We start from the raw sequence: 26,735 nt of genomic DNA, 5'->3' as shown, positions 1-26,735 counted from the left end.
TTAATATTCCTATCACTGTTGAACCACATAAAAATTTAAATTCTTGTCATCGTGTTATATTAGAAACTGGATTGAAAAACTCATGTAATGAAATCCCAGAAGGCCTATCGTATCAAAACGTCATACATGTTCGTTGAATTATGCTTAAGAAAGTTCAGACAATATTAAAACAAACCGGATTCTCATTTTTTGTGGCACAGAATTGCCTGCTATCATAATAACTGAGTACTTACATTGTAAGGGCAAAGTTTATATTCCACTATCATTTCGATGCTTTAATTGTCAAAATTTGATCGTTCAAAAGTCTCATGCGTGAGAAACCAGCATGTGTTAATTGCTCTACTGTTAACCATTCATAGCATAATTCACTTCGAATTCAAAATGCACACATTATCATCCATCCAATTCTTGTTCTTGCTTGTAGTGGGAAATTAAGAAGAAAAAAAAAATCAGTGCACCAAGACTTAAAAGAAAGCTGTTGTAAATAGAAACAAAGATTACTTGGTTCACAAAATCGTTCTGCTTTTGCACATGTAACAAAATACTTGATATTGAACTCGGAAGCCGAAGCAAATGAAAATCTTATAGATGTCCTTATCCCATTTCTTAAATTACGGAAATCTCCCGTCCAAACTTCAATATTTCCTAAGCAGTCCACTGTTACAGATTCAGTTGATTTACAAAATAAATCAGGTTGAGCGGCTGTTAAAAAAAGATATAAAGCAATTTATTCCAAAATCAGAAGCCGAAAATATAAATAATTCCATAGTTGCCATCAGATTGTGGAGGAGTTTTCCTCTTCAAGCTTCGAATGCTACCTCCATGCAGGTCAAAAAATCGCATGAATCGATAGAAAATGTATACGGAGTTCCAGTAGATAAGTATAGGAAATTGTTTCTTATTGTGGACTGTGCATATGAACCTATGGCTACATATAATACACTTATTCATAGCCCTGACACTGAAATAGAATCAGAGAATATAATTAAGTGTAAATCATCATGAAAAAAAATAATGAAACATCACCTTTTCTTGAGCCGCCCTCTACTTGTTCCATCACAATTGGTAAAATTATCCTCAAATAATGGCTTAATAAGAGCCCATTTCGATAAGTAGAATTTGAAATTTTGTTCTTAATACCTAACTTTCAAACAAAACAAAAAGAGGGGTTTGGGTGGATCAAATCCATTTTTTTACTGTGCAGTACTTAAGTACCGAATCTGTATCTTATCAATTAGCTACTGGAGCTTGAGATTTCTATCGATCTATTGATTTAAATTGAAATGCGTTAGATTTAAAATTGCATTTGGCTGAATATTTTCTGCAAAACAATTATTTCAGTTGTTTATTTCAACCGTTTCTTTCATACCATTTTTAAATTATCTTGGCTTAAATGATGAGAAAAAAATTCAGTAATTAAAAGCAAAATATAATTCAAAGCTAAAATATTTGCATTGAGATTTTAAAAAAACTGATTAGTGAATATTGCAGTTCAATAAATATCACACTGCAATGCGAATTTAAAGTTTTTGATGAAATAAATCATTTTTGTTTCACTCTTGTAATATACATTTGCAAAGAATTCCTTTTGAACTTATGGTATGTGCATTAAATATTTTACATTTATATTATGCTCTCAATTCCAAGTATCGTATCCTATTTTAAGTATTCTTCATAGCACAATTCACAAATTACTGAAGATTGAACTCCAATTAATTTGTTATATCAAATGTTTACTATGTGTTCCTTTTAAGTACGAAATAAATCTGACATGTAAAATAAAAAATAATATATTATAGTACATGATGGCCAACATTATATAAAACCAACTATATATACCATTTGGGCTAATATATTACATATACACATCAATATATCTGCACCTCTAAAGATTTCCTCGTTTATATTGCTCAATTTCTTTTTTCAGTTTTTGTTGTATGAGCAATAGCTTTTTCCTAGTCTTTTGCAGAAACTTTCAGCAAAAGACTGGGAAGTCTGTGGCCCTCATGAAATAAGTTTTCTACATGTTGCAATTTGAACGATTCATTTCGGCAAGCAACTTAACCTTTTACTTGCACCCGGATTTATTAATTTGAGTTTAATCTGTAAAAAAAATATTCTTTCGTCCTTCTTCTGTGCTAAAATATTGAAGAAAATTTGTATTTGCTGAAACGAATCAGTTCTGCTGACTTTTCAACAGTAAAATTTCTACTGACGTTGATTTGTTTAGTCAAGTTATATAGTAAAATCGATAAATCTATCCGCATGGCATCTAAATTAACAAACTTTGCGTTACATTACGTTTTTTAAACAGATTTTGTACTGTTTTAATTATGTGCAGATGTGCATTTTCCGATTCATCCGTAATAACCTTGCGACCAAATCCAATCTATATTTGATCTTCGAATTTATATAAGTATCGCAAAGAAAAAACAGAAAATACATTGTATAATAATTCTTTTAACCTTTTCATTTTCACTCATATATATAAATACTACTTTCAAAAAAATATGCCGACTTTTCTTCCTTTAATTACTAACGAAATAAACGTCTTCCTTTTAGATTCGATGAATCAACATAATTCGGTGGGAATAACGACCTCTGGTCAAATAAAATTTGACTCGGTAAGCAGCGATATTTTAGAAGTAAACACGATACAATACAATATAAAAATGATAAAATCGATAAATAATCTACATGTCCTAAATAAACAAATTCATAATCGCTCCAAGAACAATCAAGTGCCAGATGTAAAGTTGAAGATGAAGATTGAAATGGAAGAAGAAAATGGTTTTCTCGGAATGCATCGACAGATTTTCATTCGCGTAATCTCGTACAGTAAATCTCTGTGAAATTAAGCAACATTCATTTTGAAAATTGAATTATTTTTTGTTCTTGAGATAAAAGTTTACAGGCATATAAGATAAGTCTTTTCCAATATATCAATTACTCTCCAAATACATTTTGATCATGACAAGACAATTTTGATTGACAGAAGAATAATCGGCTCTCAATTTAGAAATTTGGTGCAGTAATTTTTACGAGTAGATTGTAATGCTTTATTTAGTTAGTGCAAATTAAAAAGACATAATTCAGATGACTTCGAAAGCGCATATCACAAACTCAAATTCTGTGTTCTGTAATTATGTCCTAAATATTTTGCTATGTTAAAAATGTCATGCCGAAAATGTTGGGAAGCTTAGATTTGCTGTCATCATTTGAAATCACTTTTAAAAGTTCAGATCCAATACTGTCCCCGAGACTTTTTGCAGTTCATGAACATGATTTTTTTTTTTTTTTTTGACTTAATGTTAGGGAAAATATACATCTTCCGACATTTATGTTATATTCATCTATTTTTATCTCTAATAATTGCTGATGTTCTTTTGATAAGATTGAATATCAGCAATTTGTTTTAAAAACTTTATCCTATTATTCTTTCATCATGTTTTTGTTATTGTTTTGTTTTTGTGAACAACTTTTAATGCTAAGTGTGTTGTAAAATTGTAACAGTTTTGTTGTTCTGTTCTTGTCATTAATTTTGTTTGTATGAAGAATGTCTGGGTGATTGAATTTATGACTTGTAGGCTAAGAGCTTAAGAGAGGATTGCTTTTATGATTTTTTTTTTTTTTTTTTACTGGATTCAGCATCTTTTCCAAAAGATCCTGATTTTGCACTAACTCCAAAACACCTCATTCAAATCTTATGTTCCTTTAATTCGATGTAATTAAGCTTTTATAGGATTTGTTTCCTCAAAATTTCTATACTGAAACCTAATTACTTTTACCAGTTATGTCTTCTCTTAAAATTTATATTTTTCCACTTTTATTTTTCATTGCCATTTAATTCTTTTGCATTTTGATGCTAATTAAGTTAACCAAAAATTCTGCAAGAACCTAACTTTAAATTTTATTTACATTAAATATTGTGAAGTTCTTGCTGAAGCAGTTATACTTTGATATGCTATTTTTTAAATTAAAAGTTATATAGTTGCTTGATCAATTGATTTTCGAAGAAATTTTAATATTTCTTTTTCCAAATGTGCGTTAATCTTTTTAATACAGATTCAGAATATTCATCTATCCTAATTATATGTCTGGCTTCACAACATTCCTTCTTCTCTTTGTTATTGTGAGTGGAATCTTCATTCTTATTGTCCTTTCAATTTTGGTAAGTGCATCTTAATATCATTTTTCATAATCTAATAAGTTTTGTTGAGTGTATCTATTTATGAATATCTTGTCACATATATATAGTATATATAAACTACCCTACTAAGCCCTACTAAAATATTTAAGTATTCAGACTGCTATGTGAAATCATAAACTATTTAACGTTTAGAGTGTTTTTCTACTATTTTAATTTTTCTATAACGAAAATGTTTTTGATCATTATTTGCACATTTTTAAGTCATTAACGGAGCACCTGTTTCTTGTATTTTGCTCAAATTCTGTATTTTTATCTAGTGTCAAATGTTATAGCATATTTGGGCAAAAGTAATGTTTATTATTACTGTTAAGACGAAAAGCACTTTAGATGTATGAAGTGTTCCAAATTGAATTTTATCGTTGTGCAGCGATAGTAGTGTGGCGGTAGAAATCTCAAACCCGCCCAATACCGTAATCGGGTATTAAAGCGAAAAAAAAAAGAAAAAAAAATTGAATTTTCATTTAAAAATTGTAGAGGTTAAAAGTCGATTTTTTCATGATGAAGAATCTCTATAAGCATTCAAACAAACGTATTGCATTAAAATTAGAAATTTTATTTCATTAGTAATAAACATCATGGGAGCATAAAACTTTTAAATTAAATTGGTCTAATTTCTGAAAAATATAACTCGTATTTAAATTTTATGAATGAGAGAAAACTGCGAAGCAGTTCATGATGAGAAAACTGCGATTTAAACAAAATTTATCAATGAATGCTTCTTTTTATACTGATTTTATGAACAGTGAATTATGATTGACAAAATAATGAGCTGAATTCCTGGTTCAAGTATTTTTCCATTATCATGTATAAACATCTTATTTCCTGCTTTTTACTCATATTGGCTTTATTACCTGATAGCAATTAATAATTAAAGGTCTCATTCAAAAATAACCGTCATGTAACTTCAAAGTGAGATGTTAATTTTACAAAATAATTCAAACTGAAGTTCTCATTTACGATATGGTATAGCTATTATAAGAAATGGTTATTACACAGTAGCTCATGCAAAAATACGGTCAGTTTCCTTTCAGTATTTAATATACTTAACACCACACTACAGGTGTTAACACATATCAAGTCCTTCATGGCTTCACAGATGCTTTCACAAAGAGTGGCATATATTTACTATTGGAATTCACTTTCCTCTGCCCTAATTATTATTCTGTTTATCTTCCATCAACGAAGTTAGCCAAATGGCTATATCTATGTGCTTCAGCCTTTCATTGAGCATGTGTCAACGATAGCTGTTTTTTTTTAACAATGCTATATGTCATACTGATTGATGACCATTAAACATAATGTTGCTTTCATGTTAACTTCTATTAAAGAAATATAATTTGAATTTGAATTGTCAGTACTTATAAAGAGATGGCTTAACTTTTAGGGTCGAGTGTTGCTTTACTTCGAGTTTGATTCTAAAAATGACTATATTGAGAATCGAAATAAGGACTGTCTACTTTGTAAAAATTTGTTATTGTGAATTAATAAACACACTCTGATTTCGATTTTTTTCACCTTCTACAATTTCTTTTGTTTGTTTAGAAAATAGAACAATTAAATGTTAATTCATATTAAAAAACACTTATGTGTACTATTGCATATTAAAGCTCAAAATTGTCAGTGATTGATGTTGGAACTCCATGAGCAGATCTTTTTAGAAATGCGATTTTTTAAAAACGGTATATATAATTTAGTCGTCAAAAGGTGTATTATATATTATTACTTTTAATGGTATTTAATACTTTTTATTAATAAATTTATTATTTCCTTCATCATTGTAATAAATAAAAATTTAAAATTTCGTCAAAATGTATATAGCTTTTTCCTTATAAAAATAATAAAGTTCACAGATCAAATAAGAAAAGAAGTTCCTTGAGAAATTTTAGAGGTATGAAATAAATGACATGATAAAATAATATAAATAATTTATGAGTTTTTGTCATTGTTTGCAGAATTAATATGTGAATGCATTGTTTTCATATCCTGTGACTCTATGTAAATCATTTATGTTTCCTCATTATTTTGTGTGATTAAGCATCATTCTAATTGTATTATTTGTGCCCAATTCCTTGTCTCCCCTTTTGTGTTAAACCGTGCTTGCTATTTTTATTAACTGTTATCTGAAAATAGTGTGTTTATCTTTTTTCGATTTAGCTTTCTGTTTCATTGTATGTGATACATTTAGGTTATACATTATTCGCAGTTTGTATGTAATGATTTTTTGAGATAAAAGAAAGTCCTTGAAAAATCAACTTACTTCTATTAAAGTATAATGTTTAAGATTGCCCCCTCCCTTTTTTTTAAATATATCACAATTCCAAGATGCTTTATTTTAAATTTAATGATACAAATAATAAGCTAATGCAATCTTTATTTATGGAAGATGTCTCTGATGACAGAAATTCAAATGTGCTGTTCTTATTTTTGTTATTTTATACACTATGCATTGATTTGCATTTCTGTTATGAATGATGATTGTTTTGTGTGTATGGTTCTAATACTGTTAACGGTGTTATATTGAGTTTTTTTAATGTAACAGATTATATTTTTTAAAATGCTTTGATGGTATTCTGTTGCATATACTGCATATAAAAAAATGAATATCGCTTGCATCGATTTGTGATTCTTCAAATTGTTAGTATATGTTCTGAGTCTACATTCTGAGTTAAATTGTTTCCGAAGCTTCAATTCATTAAATCGTTTGATTTATCGAAACTCTTCTACAATAACATCTAATAATCTTTTAAAACTAACAGAACATTATTTCGATCACTTACGACCATTTAAATTTCTGAGAAACTTCCAATGCACAATGATTATAAGAATATTTTCTTCATCAAATAATACAAAGTCCTTTCTGAAACCTTTTTGTCTGTTTTAGTTTTCCATATCAACTTCATAAACCTTTTTTTTTGGGGGGGGGGTGAGAAATAGGATTGGCTAAAAATGGAATGTTTTGGAAAAGACAAATTTTGTATAATTTCATCAATTTTTTGCCTTGAAAATTGCCGAAAATGAAAATTGTAGAATGATTTCTTTACTCTTTTTACCATATGGTATCATAGAATGTGTCTCATATGAGCGAAACAATTATTAGAATTGCATGCCAGTGCATTAAAAAATTATTTCTTTTACTATACTGAAAGCATTCATCCTTTGCTAATTTTTAGACTTTTTGCATGTTTTAAAGCATGTACTCTTCCATTCTGTTATAAAAAGTTTCTCCTATCGCATATATTTCAAAATATTTTTTAAAGAGAAAAAACTTTTATGGTGTAAAACAGAATGGACTGAAATTGAATAATTTCGTCATGGAACGAAATCATATTTTAGGAATAAAATCACAGTAGTAAAATTATGATTTGTTAATCATTAAATTATTTTTAACAATGGTGTATCTTTAGGGATGTAAGCATAGGTGCTATTTCTGTTGTAATTAAATGAATTCTTTTATATATATTTTTATGAGAAATGGTATTTGATACATTAAAAAAAATATTTTGACTTAAATTGAGAAAGGATTTAGTGTATTTTGAATAGAATGTTTTAAACTTAAGTTATTGGAAATGCATTTATACTGCTGTTTCTGTTCGTCTGCCATGTTTTAAATTCGTCCTCCCATTTAAAAACAGAAGAGGGACTGTAATCATAGATTCTTGGCCGTGATAACATCTCTTGACTACCTATACGGACTGAATGAATAAATTTGATCTGACTGTCAGGAGGACAGAAGAAATGGGTCCCACGAATTTAAGCATACATAATAAAAAGTAGAAACAAAATTATTTAATTTTATGCTCAGTTGTTGTCATTTTCAAATTCTCTTTTAAGCAGGAAAGAAGCAACATTTGGGATCACAATCAATAGTTATATCAGTTACTAAACATATTTTAAAAACTTTTGGCGCCATTTTTTGATGTTTTAGAATTTTAATTTTAATTCCTTTTTATCATATTTTTAAATACCTATTTGTACTGACTGTTCATTACTGTTTACGAAGAAAATTGCTGTATGCACTGAAATACCATTGCTTTATGTATATCTGCTTTGTATACAGTTTCGTCCATTTAGATGTTCATGTTTATCTTCTGATAAATTAGATGCCACACAAGTATTTTTTTATATATACTTGATATACCAATCATTATTTAAAACTAACCACAATTCAGTCGCATTCATTGGTAATAATTAACAACAGTTTACAGATATTTCTACAGTATCTCAAAAACCTGACGCTAATTTTTTAACGGGAAACCAGTTTACGAGAAGTCGACAGAATCTTTTCATAATAATTAGCAGTTTTTCAGATTATGTTAGAGTAGCTATAATATGATGATATGCTTCATTTACATAAAAATATAAACAAAAATTATCATTGATGGTTATGAACCAGATCTGTATTATCGGATGTATTTAGCTGTGAAAGGATTTGAATAATCAATTTTAATGAATTGTAAAAGAAAACTCCCCACACCATTAAACAGTCCTCAGGATTTTAAAACTCTTTTAATCCAATCTGTCTTAGGTTTTTATTTCGGAAAAAGACCCAATTATTGGTTATAAGTGTGTGACGAAATATTCCGTCAAATTTATCAAAAATCAGCATTTCAAATATATATGGCGTCCTCAATTGAGGTATATATGCAGCATACCCATGTGGTTCATGGTTTCACAAACAAAGCCATAGCAAGTATTTCTATTTGTTGCCTAATTGCTTTTATATTTGAGGCAGTAAGAATGAAATCAAAAGGTCCTTACTTGAAACGACCTAAGGACTGTAGGAAAAATGGCCTCTGTATATTATATGATATAGTGCTGAGCTTCTTCAGACTTTACACCATATGCAATGTGGTCTCTTTTAGTGATTGGAGTATTTGTTTATCAAATCCTTCTGGTTATATCAACAACAGGAGTACAAAAAGTGAGAATTTTGCTATTCTGTTTCTGGTATGATGTAAATATTAAAAGAGGGGGAGTAGAAATTCACAGGATAGCTCAAAGATACACAATTCATTTAAAATATTCATTGTAACTTCGGCATGGATTGTTAAACCAACAATGCAACCAACTAATCAATCAGTCTTTCTACATTTATTTCAATGGTATTTCAGTGTGTTAATAAAAATTCAAATTTCTGGAAAATTGATAAAAGAATATTTGTATAAGTTTCAACATAAAAAAAAGTATATTTATTTAAAATCGTCTAGATTTATGAAACTTTTCTTTTCTTAACTTTATATTAATAACTCTAACTTTTCTCACTTTTGCCTAATTTTATTTCTGCTTGCTTCTTTATTCTGAATTTTTTCCTTTAGGTTTCGGATTGTGCTGGCACCCAGTCCTTTGTACTCAAAGCGTCTTGTATTTACAGCGAGGTATCTAATGCTATTAACAACTGCTGTGTTCTTAATATTCTTCTTTGCTGTGCCTTTTGGTGTATGTTCAAAAATTAATATATTCTCTTCATTAATTACTAATACATGATGTATTTGTTACTTTGAAATCTATCCCATTACTGGGAAAGTAGTTAATGAAATTATTCAAATAAAAATCAAATTATTTTGTTTAAAATTCAGTAGGATCATTTGAAGGTTTGGATAGTAGGAAAATGTACAATAGTAGAAAAAATTTCTTTAATGTGTTACACAGAATGTCTTTTCTATTGCTGCAGCCTTAAAATATCTAATACATGGGTAATCTGCTGGATGATCTTGTCATTTTTGGTGTATGTATGTGTACCCTGAAACATCAGTGCCTTAAATTTTTAAGTAAACGATAATGGTAAGGTCTGTATGTTTACATAACATTTGCGCATGTTAATAAACAACTAATGGCTGTTCAATTAAATTTTAATTTGGAGACTTTATAGTTGTAGATATTTCTTACTGTTTCGGGTATCTATAATGGTCCTTTTGCAAGTCTTCATTATCCAATTTGATTTTTTTAAATTTTATGCGAGTGACATAAAATCCTTGAAAATAGAAATGGATAATTTCATTGCCATTGTATACTTCTCATAAATTAGTCGCCTTGCACAAAAACATGGTACGTGTTAATCAAATATCCTCTCATCATCCGCTAAGTCTGGTCCCCGTACCAAATAGCGGCATTGGAGCGGTCTTCTTGCGAATTACGACTGGTGACTAATTAGCAAACGAATGTCTTTTTTCTAGTTTCCCGGCCACATCCTGTGTTGTTGCAAAAATCTGATTTATAGCCATCTAATATAATTTTCGCTAAGGTAGGTTTACATTAAGGTAATACTGGCACCTCCAATAAACTGCGCTTCGGCAGAAAGATTATGTATGCGCAGCAAAAGTGAACGAAGCAAATTACTTGTCTCTACAGGGCAACTTCATGTTGTTCCGTCTTTTCCCTCTGTGCATGCGTGTTCTTATTTAAATGAGACAATACTGGTTTTAATGGAAATCCATCTTTCAAGATAATAGGAATGCTTATATTCAGAGGAAATAAATGTAAAAAAATAATTCAACTCATGTAGAGCTTCAGTTGCTATGGATAAAAAGAATACTCTTGAAAATTATAAATATATTTTTCCGTATTCCGGGCAGTAGGCCAGTCTTTGGGGATTGTCCACTCTTATCTTCATAGTTGACCTTCTACCCGGTGTTATGAAGAGAAGATGTTAGAGGAAAACGCAGATGTCAATAGGTCAAAAGTACGAAGTCTGGCCAAAAATAGACCTCTGATTTCAAGAAGGAACATTAATATAGCCAAACTAAATGTTCCTTGAATTTTAATAATAAATTGATCCCTAGTCTTTTTGAAAGATGCTTTTACAAAAAAAATTTGGAAGGGGAGCTTTATACTGATGGATGTGTAAAATAAACATACTTGATGGAACATTTTTCAAATGCTTCATTATTTGCATATAGGGTGCATATTTAGAATAGTAATTTAATTGGAGCATAAAACATAATTTCCATGTAGAATATGATTAAGAGCTTGCGAATGATAGTTTTAAAAGATAAAGTTAAGAAAAATTATTGTGCAAAAATGGGAAAATGTTTTTGCACTATATTTTCTATTAGAAAATTGTTACTTCCTATTCGTTGATTTGTTTTGCACGAATCGTTGTGAATTGGTTTAGAAACAAGATTCGAAAGACTTTAAAAACCGATAATTTGCATAAATTAAGAAAAATGCTATTTGCATTTAAAAGATGAAAATTAAATCGTAGTTTTTTCTTTTGATATGGAACCAGAATTTATGACTGCATATAGTTTACAGATTAAATTTCCCGATGATTCTGCTGTTGGGGACAACGTTACAAAGGATAAAACAGTGAATGGAGTGACGGCTTATAAATGTTTATTGTGGCTTACTACATACAAGAATACTGCTACCAGATTAGAATCCACACTTTCCTCAGTATTAGACTCTTCTTTTGATGTTACGATAGAACATGAGCAGCAGAAATATTGCTTACTGCTCTGAAAAAGTATGGTATAGCCGACAGTTGTTCCTGTATGGAAGACGACACGTTGGACATTTGTAAGCCATCACTTCCTTCATTGTCTTATCCTACGTTATGCAACTTCGAAGCCATATGATGATTTTAATAGTACGCTGTGTTGCAAATAAATTCTGGTCTCTAAACTTTAAAAATATGGTTTCATCTTTTTATGGCTAATTCATTTGCAAATTATTTATTTGAAAGTTTCTCCGGGATTCTGAAAGGTCCTAGAATGGCTGGGTTAACTTTTTCTTCCCTGAATAAATTTAGCTTTGTTTTTGAAATGATTGCGGTTAATATGTTTATCATTACAGATGAAGGAAAAGAGGAGATATCGGATTCACATGAACAAAGGATAGTATTTCCTTGTCTCGACCCCGCCTCAACCAAGGTCTAAAAAAGCTTATACATGGAACTACATCTCCCTAGATAAAGTCTCCTCTGAAATATAAGACTTGCTAAAAGTCCCGGAACATTTTAAATTGAATATAAATCAATTAATTGAGAGTGTGGCTTGTACTAAAATTCTTCTCATGATGTAAGAAAAAAAATCCCGATGATAAAACAGCTTGGTTCCTAATTTTACCCATGTATAACGCTGTACATCGATTTTCATAAAGGAGGGAGGGAAAGCAAAACCATCATAGATGCGGCTACCTGTTTGTTTTATTTACGAAAACCGCATGCATTGAAATATATTAGATTGCACAAGATAAATCTTTTTGCTCGTCCTTGTAACAAAATGAATTCGTTATAAATACCTATCTTGAGTTTTTATGCTGTTGTTTAGACACAGTGCCTTCTTTGTGACAATTTAGTTTTAGGCACCGAAAAAAGTTTACATCATAAGAATTTCCATGCAAACCACACTTCTCTACTCCAGGTAATTGATTTTTGTATTTACTTTCAAAATGTGTCGAGAACTTTTAGTTCACCCTGTATTTTTAATAGAAGTTTGAAGTATATGATACCATCTCTAATGAAGTTGTGTTTACAGAGCCTCTGTTTAATATCAAATGATTCATTGGTTGAAAATCCAATTCTACCAAAGGATCTGTTTATGCATAGACCTGGTGCATGCTAAATCCATCAGATTAAAGCATCTCTCATCTGGTGTAGCATGGAAGTTTCATCTGGTATAGTATGGAACCTGTCTATGGTTCAAAATTATGAGCACTGGCCTATAACAACCTTTGTGTAACTTCAACCAAGGGTTTAATTGAGATAGTTCAGTTGTTTCCGTCATGAATTCGTATAATGGTATATTTCCTCTCATGAATCCTTTGTGCAGCTTCCTCTATGGAATGTTTAATATCATAGAAGTTTTTAACAAATTTAATCATTATTACCTTATATGTATTTAAATTCGGTGTTTTCTTTTGCCAATGTGTTAGTATTAGAGGGAGGAATAAATGGCTCAATATTTGAAATTAAAGGGACATTTTAATGAATGACTAACTCTTTTAACATGTAAATATTTGTAGATTATAGCTATTGGCATATTCTTTCAGTGTTTTTTGAAGTAATACTAATGATAATTTGTTTTTTACTCTGAAATATTTACTAACTACATTAAAGTTCATGTACTAATTAAAACTAATGGAATGATGTAATTTTAGATCGTTAAATATGTGCAGCATTCTCATTCCTATCGTGAGGCTCGTCTGAGTTCGCAGCATTTGCGACAACTCCAAGTTTCCACGTATCAAAAAGGTAATTTGATGTATCTTTGTTTTTATTGAGTTGAAGCCCATTCGTAGCTCTGGTATTAATAAATTTAGTTTTTGTTTAAAGGTGGCCCTTATGAAACGTGTGCTATATGCTTAGAAGATTACAAAATGAAGGATAAACTTAGAATTTTACCCTGTGCTCATGGTGAGTATTTCATCTCCGCTGATTTGGTTTTACTGCAAGTAAATTTAACTAAATTTTTAAAAATTCTGCAATTAGTAGGAAATTTGTATTGAATGCGGGAATTAACTAATTTATTCTAATTGATTGCATACTTAAAAACTTGGCCATTCTTAACTTTTCTTCTTTTTGGTAGTGTGGATCAAAAATTCATAATTTCAGAAGACCTATTTTTTTTAATTCGTAAATGATCATTTAATTAATTTTATTTCTTTTTAAAAAAACTATGAAATAACTGATTTAACTGATACAATGAACTTTATTGTTTTAAAATGTGATCTGGGTGGAATTAAATTCAAGAAGTTACGAATTCAGAGGCTAATATTTTTATGGCAGTATTGGTAAAATTTAATATTTACTATAATGCGGAGATGTGATGTTTTTAAGTGTGTTAAGCATTTAAATATACTGCTAAGTATTTAAATATAATCATAGAATCCAGTTCTGTGTATGCATCTCGTCAGTGCCTAAGGTCGGTTCTATATATCCAAACATATTATCCACAATCCGATCATCAACATATTCAACACTTTCAGTCTTTTTCAACGTATCCATTAGGACTGCAGAGCTACTGTGCCCCCTGAAATTATTTTTTAAACTTGCATTTTAATTTTTTTATTTTGTTTGCTTATTTCTTAAGTCGAATTCGATGAAAAAGGTAAATGAAAAAAAGAGTAATAAAAATATGAAAAGAAGACGCAGAAAATAAGAAAAACGCAGATCGAGTCTCTCGGCGAACAGCCTATTCAAAGCCCAGTGCTGGCTTCAGTCATTGATTTGGCAACAAAAAGCAACCCGATTCGCCTTTTGAATTTAGAGCACTAGAGCTGCAGTCAGATCAGCACTAACTTGGAATGTGGCAATTCATTAATTTCCATCCAAAATTCATTTTCTTTTTCTCATTGTTTCTTCCCTTTATTTCGTTGGCCGTTTATAAGTTGTTTCGATTCTTGCTGTCTGGATAGATTGTTTATATGAGGTCATTTTTCAAAGGGAAAAAAGTACGTGGATAATTTTCTAAAATATTATTCAGATGAAGATTTATATAAGGAGGTCCCAATTATTGTTCATTATTACTTGTAGATTTATTGTACACCTTATTTGATATTCATTTTTGAATGAGCATTAACGAGCTGACTGGGCGAAGATAGAAATGGGAGTGGGGAAGTTTTGGAATTTTTATCTGCTGAATCATCATTTCAACATATGCATAATTTTCTATTGATAAAACTGTATATCGTATACTAGTTAGTTCTAAAATGCTGCAAACTTCATATTTGACTTCGAAATTAAAATTGTTAGGCTACTTCTTGGTAAAATAGTTTTCTCTAAAATTGATTTTGCTCGATTGGTGCCAGTTTTTGAGCTGATGAATCGTCACTGGTTTTTTCAGTTGCTTCTCGAAGCATTAATTCATGAAAATCTCCATCCCAATCTTTTTAATTTCTTAAAACTGATTTCATTTTGCCAACCCTAGCAGTTGCTGTAGGGACAATGCGTCAATGCATATATGTGGCATTTGAAAGAAAAATATGATGAAAGGGCGAAAAGATAACTCCATAACCCGGACGCAGTTTGCATTTGCAAAGCCACAGTTTGTGACTAGCTGCGAAAAAAACCCTGTAAATATATCCCTTGTGTCACTTATCTCACGCACACTACTGTGTGTTTGTATTGTGCATTCATCCTGGTCATGAATCAAATTTCACATGTTTTTAGTGCGCAATCTTCCTGGTCGTGAATCAAAGTCTACATGGTGTTTTGATGTCGGTGCTAGAAGAGCAGCATGCCGATAATAATCATTGTTGAAATTCTCTAAATTAGCATGTTGAAAATGAGTCTTTTTGCATCCGCAATTAGTTGCATTCAATTTCAATTTGATGACTCGAAAAATTTTCTCTTTATTGCATTATGAAATAGAGAACAGCCATTGTCATAAAATTGTTTTCCGATCAATTCCATAAAATGTCTTATTCGTCAATACAAATATGTAACCCTTAATTTATTAATTTTATTGTTTCTGGAAGTTCAACTTTAGAGTTTAAAATTAATGAATTTATTTGTAGAGCTGCTGTTGAAAGTAATTAAAAGTTATTTAATATCTCGGAAAAATCGCTCTAAGAATCCCTTCGTCCTTCTCCAAACTGTTTTCATCTCATGTTTAGTACATTGTGGTGTACATTTCATATGTATAATTTCAGCAAACATATACATACCTACATTATGGTTTTTAAATTATGTTTAGAAGGTCTGAAAGAGATGCCATTCCGCATTCTGACATTATTAGCAATTGTGTCTAATAATGTCAGAATGTTATATGACATTATATTATTGTCTCTAATAATGTCTCTAACTTCAGATCACCTCATTTGGTTGTATCATATCATTGATGCAATCATAATTTAAGCTATTTTTAACCCTCTAACTTGGGTGATATTGTTGAAGGAAGGGGGTGAGGCAGAATAGTGCTGGATATGCAAGGTACCGTTTATCAGAACTGAACTCACCAGAAATTTACTATATTAAAAATGCTGTGTGTTCTCAAAATCACAATACAAAATCTGTTTAAATATTCATAACTTGACTGTTTTACTATTTTAAAGAGATGTCTTAGATTCATTTATTTCAAGTAATAAAAAAATAATAAATAAAAGCGGTTCCGGAATGACGTTTCTGTTCCACAATTCCACTGATCTAAGTCATCACCTCTAACTTAAATGTAATTACACCAGTGACAATATATTATTACTTTACTTAAATGTTCAAAAGAATTTTCATTTTTATAGGGTATCATGTTAAATGTATTGATCCTTGGCTTACAAAGAGTAAAAGAATTTGTCCCATTTGCAAGCAGAAAGTTGTTGTAAGTGGTGACCTTTCTAGAGAAGATGCTGAATCTGATGTAGAAAGTAGAGCTGAATCGACTCCTTTGCTTCGTAACGTCGAGCCTATGCAGACCACTAGCTACCAAACAATGCCTTCACCTCGAAGTGCCCAACCTAGCTGCAGTGTTGGAACCATGACGCAAGATATTTCAGATAGTAGCAGAGAAAATTCTTTGTAAACATAACTGAATTTCATGGGTATGATCGAATTCATGAGTTTTTCTCAAATGTTTTTTTAGCAATTTCTTAATGAATTATACTGAAAATATCTTACAAAAAAACTATTGTGCCATTATACTTCCTGGCATTTTGTATTAATATTGTTTTCTTCCATTTTCTTGCTTTTTGTAGATGTTTCATGAGAAATTTATTAATTTGCTTTTAACCTCGTGTGTTAATGAAAATTTTGTGATCTTAATCTTTAATAGAAGTTGCCAGAGAAGCTTGTTACATGAAATTTGAGTGTGTCATTTTTATACATATTCTTTATTTAAGTGAATGAAAAAACTACTCATATGTAATCATTTCCTTTTTTATTTTGTATCAATAATGATATCTCACTTACAATTAATTGTTGCTTATATGAAATGTAAAATCCTTTTTTTCTGTGAGAAACTGTTTTATGAGTTATCAGAATTAACTTCACAAATATTGTTTTAATTTTTAAAGAATATCAACAATGTATAGATTGCATTTTTGAAGATCTACTGAAATATGTGTATATTTTTAGTTGAATGCATGTTTTTAAAAAATTTTAGCAGTTATTTTAAATTATAATGACTGAAAGTTGATTGGAATTTCAAGATATTGGTGAATATTTTAAAGAGTGTAAATGAAAAATACTGATGAAGAAAATATTATGCTTTCAAAATACTAATTAGTCATGTCATTTATAATCTGCTCTCAAAATATTAATTACACACTTTTTTTAATATGTGGATACATTGTTCAATTCTACATATTTAAACTGTATCTTATAGGTCCCATGTTTTGTGTACAGACTTTACAGAAGACGGCTTGGGCCAATTTGTTCCAAAATCTCATTTAGTTTTGGATATAACAATTTTATCGAAATTTTCCATGGTTGTTTTTGCATTTATATATTAACTGGTGCTCCATTTATGATGATACATTTGCAATAAAATTATGAAGTGTAGTCTGTTTTGATAAATTTAAGCAAAATATTACCTTTTTTGTGATACCTTGACAGATCTGCACTCAAATACATTCCTTTATAGATTAGTGTGGTTTAAAGTGTAAAGTGTAAGATTTAATCAGTATTTTAATCTTTTTTAATCCTTTGATGCATTCCTGAACTGATCAAAATTTTGTATGATCAAAATCTATTTGTATGCATGTTATCATTGTTAATATTTTAAAAAACATTTGGAAATGCACATATGGTTGTTCAATTAAATGAAGATTATTTGTATTAGAAATTCTTCATGAAACTTCCTCTTTATGCCAAAAGAATATAAATGTATGCTGTAGTGTTAAAATGCTTAAAGATGTTGAATGTAAACATCATCGACAGTTTAGAGCAGAAACGTAACTGATTATTATCACATATTACTATAAAGCTATTTAAAGAATAAAAATTATTTCTTAAATAAAAAATACAATTTTAACAAAACTCTTTAGAAGTTGAAATCATTGACAATACACTTTAAAGTAAATTCACTTGAGACTAAATTTTAAATGGTAGTTGTCTGATTTAAGTGAAAGTATGAGTTTCTGCTCTAAGCTAACTGTATATTTTTGTAGGAATTAAAGAACCAATCACTTTTTGTATATATTCAATGTGACCAATACAATAAAATTTAATTTTTTTTATCTAAAAAGTGTATCATTTGTATCAAAATAAGCTGTAAAGGGAAAGTCTGACAAATATATCTAATTTAATTTTCTATTTTAGGTGATAAACTTTCATTCCACAAAAACGATACAATGAAACATTATAAATCGACTTAACTTTTGGTACTCTTTTCATTGAAATTGGGTCTCTTGATATTCATACCTCTGTACACTTACACCGAAGCATGTAATCGAATCTGAATTTCGATAATGTGAACTTCATGCATACCTGATTTTTTCTCTCCTAAAAATGGATTTCATACGAAACTTGTAAAGTGTATTTTAAATCTTCCTTTGATGAATTTCCGACTGAAAGAAACTGAGTCATTTTATTCAAAAGTTTATCCATGTTTTTTCCTTCTTCATATGTTCATTGTTGAAATTTTTATGTAGGATCTAAATGTAATAGTAAATGTACTTGAGATGCAAAAGTATTTTTCTTTTGAATTTCAACTAATATTTGATATTTCCGTTGGCAATTTATATTATGTACGCTTGATGAAGCTTTTTCATGAGAAAAAAAAATTGTATGAAACAATTGGACACGTTAAATCATCTCTACTTTTTTTTTTTTCTTTTCTAATAAATTCCTTCACTTTTATCCGTTAGGAACTGGCCTACTTTATTTCATCTGTTATTAAATTCAATGATTTTTTGAACTTCATGAAAAGGAAAGAAGATAGATATGGAAAATTCGTAGTTAAATATATTTCCGGACATACTTTCCTTCAAGTACGTCTAACAAACAATTTTAATTAAAATTAAAACTAATAAGTAATGTTTTAATGAAACACTCTATGACAATGTTTTTCCAATAATTTATTATTAATTATATAATAATTTTCCAAGTTTTTTTAATTGGTTAATGTTTCTTGAAAATTGCTTTTTTAATTTTAACATTATTTTAGATTGATTGTTAGATATAAGATTTGTATTTTACTGGTTATAAGCTGCATTTGCACTTTTCTGCTAAATGCTCGTTTTGAATTTAAATTAAGTAAATTTGTTGTTTGAATGTGAGCAGAGAATTCCAGGATGTTGAAAGTGAAGGAAAGTTTTCTTTCAGGTAATTTATAAATAATGACAAGGTCAATTATTTGAATTTTTGTATTTTATTTCTCTTAATTCTTGTTCTTCCAGAAACTTCTCAGTTTTATGGGATTTTATCACAAGGGCTCAATTTTCGGACGAAAGTTGGGCTCCTTGTAGAATAAAATTTGAAGAATTCTAGGCTAAATGTACAAGTTAATTTTGTAATTAATCTTGCCTTATACGTTTTTGTATTCAAGTAAGTTTTTTTTTAATTATTTTTGTTGCTAATTCAATATTTCAGTCATTAATGTGAGGAAGTACTTTTAAAACTGAATGCACATGTTCGGTGGAAGCTAAAGACAAGCTTTATGAAAAATTAAAATAAAAACGTATCAAAATATGCAAAGATTTCAAATAAAACAACAATATTCAATGTTTAGTAAAAGTTAAGAAGGATAATTATTCAGTAGTTAATTCTAAATTATTGTTGTTGCTTTCAATTCGCTCTGTAGATAGAATGTGCGGTAACTTATCTACGCACTTTAAAAAGTAGCTGCGCGTGTCGATACAGCTTTATTGGTTACGGTGATGAAATGAATAAATTATTATTGTTGCCTTTTTCTCCTCTTTAATGAGTCTTAAATGTGGCATTTTCCACAGTTACTTAATCACTTTTTTTAAATGCATTTTTACATATGCATGATATATTATAATCATTAGTCAAGGAGATTTTAATTCAGTTATGAAAGCATGATAATTGTGTTAAATTTATTTTACTTTTAAGTGTTTGTTTGCTGTTATTTAAGTTGCAAGGTGTGAGCAAGACTGTTTTTTTCTCACTCTTCTTCGTGACACTATGCAGGTGGGTGATTAATGGACCGCTAACATGTAATTAATGATGCAACATAGTGTTTGCTATTCATCATCGTTACTTTTAGGAGACAGTTTAAAAAATGGGGAAGAAAATTCTTCCTGAGGTTTCGAAAGTAAACACATTGGGAAATAAAAGGAAACACAGTACGAATTTACACACAATTATAGTGCCTTATCTGTTGTTATACCACTTTACAGGAAAATGTTTAAGTTACTAACTTCTACCCAAATGAAACAAAAAATATATAACAGACAATAAGTTTTTTAAAAAATTATTTTTTAATACCATTACTGAATTACTCCGGGGATCAATTTATTTGACTTCAGAGTTATATGATCGAAGTAACTATGGTGATCATCTAAGCATCCAATTATATGCTGTCTACATAGGTCACATCCATTTCCCTCTAACAAGACGAGTAAGTGATCTCAAAATTAAACTGGCGTTGCTTATTCTGTGTATTTCAAACTCACTGGAGTAGTAATAAATTTCACTGACTCAAAATCCTAATGAGTCTTTACAAAAAATCATCGAAATCCTCTAAACAGCTCTTTATGTTAATACATGATTATGACGATAAGACAAGACAGACAAATTAAAAAATTAAATCAAACATTTTCATAAATAAAAAATGTATATGATGGTTATCGTATATCGAAGCAATGCTATCTGTAGTATCCGATTATTGATAGTCGATGCGCGTGTATCCTTCAACTTACCATCTTACGACGCAGTAGATTATGATTTAAATTGTATAAAACGTAAAGAAAAAGTTTGAAAAAAAATTACTGAAATTTGACTATTCAGACTTATTTAAAGAGTAAGTTTGCATCAATTATTCATAGTCGTTGTATCATTACACTTCCGCTCATTCTCGAACCTTAGACCAATTAGAATTCGGAATGTTTATCAATGGAAAGAAAGGACGTATATTCTCCAAATACAGTAAAACTACAATTATTTGTATTAAACTGGACCAGGACCATTCTGAATAATTAAATATCTGTATAAAAATTATAAGAAAATTACGTTTTTGTTAAAGAAATAACGTATTAATTTAATGATTACGAAAATATAGTTTGCATTTCATACATTTGCATATTGTATTAAGATAATATTGCTTAAATATATTAGAAAAGGTTGTTTCGCTGTCTTTAAACGTTTTCACGGTAAAGATTTTATTTCCCCCTTCAAATATCCGATAATTTGAGTTTTATCTTTTTCATCGTGGATCCAATTCATCATTTCTTCTCGTTTGATACTGAATTTTAATACTGAACTCGTTTTGAGAAGAAGGGATGTCTAAATTCTTGCTGGAGAGGGCGGTAACTTGATTTCTGCAGTACAGAAAATGATTACTTATTTTGCTATTTATTCCCATGCAAGAGAACAGTTTAACCTTTAGTTGAGGTGCTTATTGTTCAGAAAAAAAAACACCCTCATATTCTAGAAGTATTTAAAAAAATTCGATTTATATTTTTCTATTCCTAAACATAAAACTAGCGCTTGAAACGTGGATAAAAGTAATGAAATGGCAAGTAAAAGACGCTTTAAAATTGAATATAATGGCAAAAAATTAATTTATATTCATAATTAAAATTAAAGCATATTATTCCTAAATATCATGAAATAAAAACGACAATTTTCTTTATCGATGTTTGTATTAAGTAAACGAAAATCTTATATCATAGAAAACTTTGATAAGCAAGAACTAAAAGAATTGTTTTGCTTTTAAATGAGATGATGAATCAAACTCAAAGCACTTCAATTTTTATCAAAGCTTTTAGTATAGCAAGACTTCTGACCAGAAATGTTTGGCCAGATAAAATTGGAAAAAGGCCGAACGAATTTCCACTGTATAATCAAAATTTAATCGGTTTTGTCCAACAATGCTGTGGACATTGTTGGACAACAAATAAGATATTTGTTATTTTCAAATAAGAAAGGATATTATGTGATTTTCAGCAAGCTATAGATGAGGGTTTAGTATTTAATTTGTAGACTAATTGTAGAGAAAAGTTCAAAACGCTTGCAAATAGTTGATAATTTCACTCTTTTAATAAGTCGATGTTTGAATTTTGCTACTAAGTTCGTATGTGCATGCTCGTATGTTGCGTTACAAGATGGGAAAGAAATCTATTTTTAGAGAAATCATTTCTTTTATAAAACTAAATACTCATTGCAAAGTTTGTCAGTGTTTTTCAACTCATTTTAACGAAAATTTTGATGTATGTGAAAAAATCCGGGAGTACCAACATTATATTTGAAAAAGTAATATATATGCTAAGTACTGACACTAGAAGAGGTGCTAGTTTAAAAAAATGATAGAATGCTAGAATTTGTGATGCTTTATCTAGCACATATTTCTTAAGATGCCAAAAGTCATTACATAAGATAAGTGATTATCAAGAAGTATCTCCAAAATACTGGCAGACTGCAAGAACTCAGTATGGCATGACCTCAACAGTCTGGTAAATATATTTTGAAAAGAACATGAGACATTTAAACTGATTTATTTAAGTTACGCGCAGGCTAATTATTGTACATTACGAGGACAGAATTTCTGCTGTCAAATTTACGAAACAAGTAAATAGGAGAACGTATGCTCACTGAACAGATCCTAGAGATTCAAACCAGCGATTCTGACATCGAACTCGAGACAGATATTAGGACGCTAGGCTTTCAAATGACAAAGTGATAGATCGCAGTTTATCACTTGTCCAGATCTAATAGCAATCCAGACAGCAAAGCAATTAATTCATCGTCCTTGTAAGTAATCATTTCTGCAAATAAATGCAACTAGAACATTTTTCAAAATTCTCCGCAATTTCCTCATGCAGAGAATTTTGAAAAATGAAACTACTCCCGTGATAAGACTAATTGAAGTGGTCATGGTTAAAAAGTGGCAAGCCACATTTCAGATGAAATAAATCCAACATTGTAATGTAATGCTTATTAATGAAAATTATAATAAGGAAAGTGTTTTTTTTCTAATTTAAATGGGTGGCAACATATGTCAAAAGTTTCGTTTCTATCCAAGACGTTTCTAGAACTTTTTTAACAGGAAGAAAGCGTCAAACAGCAAAAGTGTCTGATATAACCGCGTAATACAGGAAAAAATGAATGCCGATGGTAATTCAGATGATTCTTATATAAATCAACTCTTGGATAATGATTATCAACTTACAACTGACTTATCAATCCAGATCATGAGATAGTTGGCCATGGCCTCTAATGAGAGGAATCCATGGGCCGAGCATGTATGCTATTGTAAAAGTATCAGTAGTTTGTATAGCATCTGGTTGACCACTTAGATCTACTGTTTTAATGGTTCTACGCCATACCGAGTTTTAAGATCAGCTCTCAACTGGGGCGGAGGAGGGGATCTTTTGAAAACTTGACACACAGAAATAGGCTTCTTTTTCCTACCATCATCTACTTAATTCATGTATTCCTAAACATATAGAAGCCGTTTGTATCCAACAGTGCTAAATTAGCAAAGGCCACTGTAATGCCATATGCATGCTAAATTTACTTGCACTTGTTGTATAGATGTAACTCCGCTACTTTCTATGTATAATATGATTGTTATTTCTAATAATGTTGGAGTTTTTTAGCACAAACCACTGTAGCAAGAATTGTGCTGCATGGTCACAACGAGCTAACGAAGATGTATGGTAACTTCCTTTAGATACTGCCTTAATGTCATGTGATTTGCCATTTTCTATGAGGTAATGAATATGAAGGCAACTGCCATATTAATTTAGTCCTGTCATATTTATGTTGCATTTTTAGGGTTAGCTAGGATAGTAGAGAGGATTACATCGCATTCAAAAAGGCCTTTAGATCACTTCACCTTTTCCCACAAAACGTACTATATTCTAAAAAAATTTAATATGACAATATAGCAAAGAAAATATTCGCATATTGCTAGCCTATAACTTTCATAAATTCATTGAAATACAGTAAATTATTCAAGTACGTCTTAAAATCAATGTTATTTTTGTCTAATGTCTTAAATAAATCAATGTTAATCAATCAATTATAATGTCTTAAATAAATCAATGTTATTTTTTACTGAAGTATCGGCAACTGGATTTTTGAGAGAGCTTTAATTTCAATGTTTGCTGTAAATTAACAATACTTCCAAATTTAATAATACTACTGTAGTTAATTCTTACTATACCTTCTCTTATCTTTACCCCTTCAACATCAGTTAAAATTTTTCATTATTTGTTTCTTAAACATTGATGAAATATAAATACACTAGAAATTATGACGCTTAGAAGCTGGGACTGTAAAATGAAATAGAAGAATGTATTTGCAATGATAGCAATATAAGAAATTTGAAAAATTATTATCGTGTCCAACTAAAAGATAAAAATGACAAATTTTGAAAATTTCTTGATATCGAAAAGGAATCTCTAGAAAATTCTGAATAAAGTATCACCAGCAATGACCTTTCTCTACCTTCTTATGCTTCGATAATAAAGATCTCGAAGCTGCAGAAGTTCGTCAATTCTTCAAAACTTTCAACTATATAGCAGTTATTATACTATGCATCGTTTAATAAAATAGCATTTAAAATATTGAGGCGACCCTTTGCAGAAAGAACTTAATAGAAGAAAGAACTCTAATAAACTGATGTCCAAGTGATATTTAAAAAGAAATAATAATAATAATAAAGACTCTGATGTGTTATTAGTTTGCTTATTAATACCAACAAATGTCCGAGATTTCCTGAAACTTCATATAAGGTGCAACATCCCAGACATTAAAAAAGATGATGGGAAGTTGTTGCAATGTGATGATTACACGGCCGTAACTAAAACTGTGAAGGTCCTAGAATAATAAATGATAATTGGCCTCTTCTTTATTGTTTCTCTCAACCTTAATCATTTTTTAGTTATGTTTGATCATTTTCTTACTAATCAAAGATCCATCCTTTTTAATTTTTGATAAATGCCTATTTGAAATGTGATCTGTTATTTTTTTATTCCTTTTTAATTATGTTAAGTAAAAAAAAATGTTCTATAGAACGTAATATGGAACATACGCTTTATAATTAAGAAAATATCTACTAGAAAATTATTCGCTCCTGTTTAATTCTGTTAAATAAATAAAAAAAAAATGTTCGAAAATTTTTAATGTCCTACTGAGCGTAATATGGAACATACATAGTGTAATTAAAGTAAAATATTCACCAGAAAATTATTCGTCATACTTTACTTCCTGTTTAGTTCTGTTAAGTAAAAAAAAAAAAAAAAAAAACAGTTTTCCTATGTACTTTCTGTTTAATTCTGTTAAGTATGGGGGGAGGGGGGGAATGCTATCCGAAGATTTTTAATGTATTACAGAGCGTAACATGGAACATATGCTGTATAATTACGGTAAAATATCTATTAAAAATTATTCATTATATTTTACTTTTACACTTCGATTATAAAAGTCTGCTTCTTTAGCAGTTATAAACAAACTTTTTAATCATTTCATCAAGATTGTGGGATTTGTTTTAACGTTTTTTTTTATTTAATTAGAAATATACTTCATTTTCAATTAGATATATAATTTCTTGGATGAAAAGGGAAAACATAAGCCTTGTTAGTGAAGTTTAATTTTTCTGTTTTTTAGAAATAATATCTCTCCTCACTCGAGGCCAAGACCGATTTCAATGGCACGCGAAAGATACGACTGATTTTGCGAAATGATAATGCTTTTATTTTTGTATTTTAAATCCTAATATATGTGTATTTAAATTTTATCATTTAATTTGGACACATCTCATGTTTACTACCTAAAAAAAAATGTTGAATCTCATTGCATTTGCGAATAGCTAGTGTCGGCAATATAGTTCTAACCATAATCGAAAGTGTTATTTCTTTTAAGAAATAATGGCAATTTCGAGCTTCTAAGAAATATTTCGAATTTTCATCATGAAAATTTTTATTCAATCTCCAAATATTAAAATGCTGTCTTCTCAAATGTAGTAAAGATTTAAATGTGACTTTGTAAAGTGACATTAATTGCGCATTGATTCATCAACTGGAATCAAAATTTGTTTTTAAGTTTTTCCTTCCAGGATCACAGCATTAAAACTATTTAATTAAAAATAATTTATTTGAATTTAAATTTTGTTACTGTTTTGAACATAATATTTGTCTTATTAGTTATCATCGTAACAACAAAAATATCTTTTTCAATTTAAAAAAAATAACAAAAAGTTATTTGTGCTCTAGTAGTAGAGGCAAGAACAATTTATTTTCTTACATCTTTTTTAATGGATCCGCTCCTGCAAAGAATCTAAATTGTGATAATATTCTCAAAGAATTTGTCATAAAATATGAAAGAAAATGAAGCAAAAATCCTATTATGTAACCTTATTCTAGTAATGGACATTCAAAATTATATTTTATAGATTTAAGTATCAATTATTTTTAATATTAGATTATTTCTGTATTGAACTGTTAAATTTACAAAACTATTCAATTATTT

At 29.5% G+C, this 26,735-nt stretch overlaps 1 protein-coding gene across 6 annotated transcripts in view; it reads left to right on the top strand.

The window, feature by feature from the left end:
• LOC129958137 (E3 ubiquitin-protein ligase RNF13-like) overlaps positions 1-18,316 on the top strand; it is a 34,522-nt gene extending 16,206 nt beyond the window's left edge. For 3 of the 6 annotated variants that reach the window (XM_056070354.1, XM_056070355.1, XM_056070352.1), the window contains exons 7-11: positions 4,066-4,171; positions 9,526-9,585; positions 13,307-13,400; positions 13,482-13,562; positions 16,385-18,316. In XM_056070354.1, coding sequence (XP_055926329.1) covers positions 4,066-4,171; positions 9,526-9,585; positions 13,307-13,400; positions 13,482-13,562; positions 16,385-16,662 — 619 coding nt within the window. In that variant the 3' untranslated portion in view covers positions 16,663-18,316. Of the gene's footprint in view, positions 1-4,065; positions 4,172-9,525; positions 9,647-13,306; positions 13,401-13,481; positions 13,563-16,384 lie in introns of all 6 variants that reach the window. The other 3 variants (XM_056070353.1, XM_056070356.1, XM_056070357.1) reach the window with 3 other exon arrangements.
• The last annotated feature ends 8,419 nt before the right edge of the window (positions 18,317-26,735 follow it).

Source organism: Argiope bruennichi, chromosome X1 (genome assembly GCF_947563725.1).
Source record: "Argiope bruennichi chromosome X1, qqArgBrue1.1, whole genome shotgun sequence".
Lineage (NCBI taxonomy): Eukaryota > Metazoa > Arthropoda > Arachnida > Araneae > Araneidae > Argiope > Argiope bruennichi.
Note: the sequence above shows the minus strand (reverse complement) of the source record. Positions and strands in the feature narration are given on the sequence as shown.